This window comes from Corvus brachyrhynchos, unplaced genomic scaffold (assembly GCF_000691975.1).
Source record: "Corvus brachyrhynchos isolate BGI_N302 unplaced genomic scaffold, ASM69197v1 scaffold1105, whole genome shotgun sequence".
In the NCBI taxonomy this organism is placed as follows: Eukaryota; Metazoa; Chordata; class Aves; order Passeriformes; family Corvidae; genus Corvus; species Corvus brachyrhynchos.
Genome location: NW_008237932.1, coordinates 36,017 through 36,234, shown reverse-complemented (window position 1 = coordinate 36,234; position 218 = coordinate 36,017). Strand labels below are relative to the sequence as shown.

General features: G+C 57.8%; 1 protein-coding gene across 1 annotated transcript in view; it reads left to right on the top strand.

The window, feature by feature from the left end:
• Positions 1-218, top strand: part of YIF1B (Yip1 interacting factor homolog B, membrane trafficking protein) — a gene marked incomplete at its 5' end in the record, with an annotated part of 11,097 nt that overhangs the window by 4,859 nt on the left and 6,020 nt on the right. The window contains one exon of the mRNA XM_008632923.2: positions 149-218. Coding sequence (XP_008631145.1) covers positions 149-218 — 70 coding nt within the window. The remainder of the gene's footprint in view (positions 1-148) is intronic.

Here is a 218-nt window from a genome sequence, read left to right as displayed (position 1 = left end):
GTGGGGTGGTTTTGAGGGATTTGGGGGTGGTTTTGGGGTGATTTTGGTGTGGTTTTGAGGGATTTTGGGGTGGTTTTGAAGGATTTTGGGGTGGTTTGAGGGATTTTGGGGTGGTTTGGGGAGTTTCTCACTCCCCCAGCCCCCCCAGGACTGGCAGGTCCGGTACCAACAGGACGCCCCCGTCGCCCCCCGCTTCGATGTCAACGCCCCTGACCTTT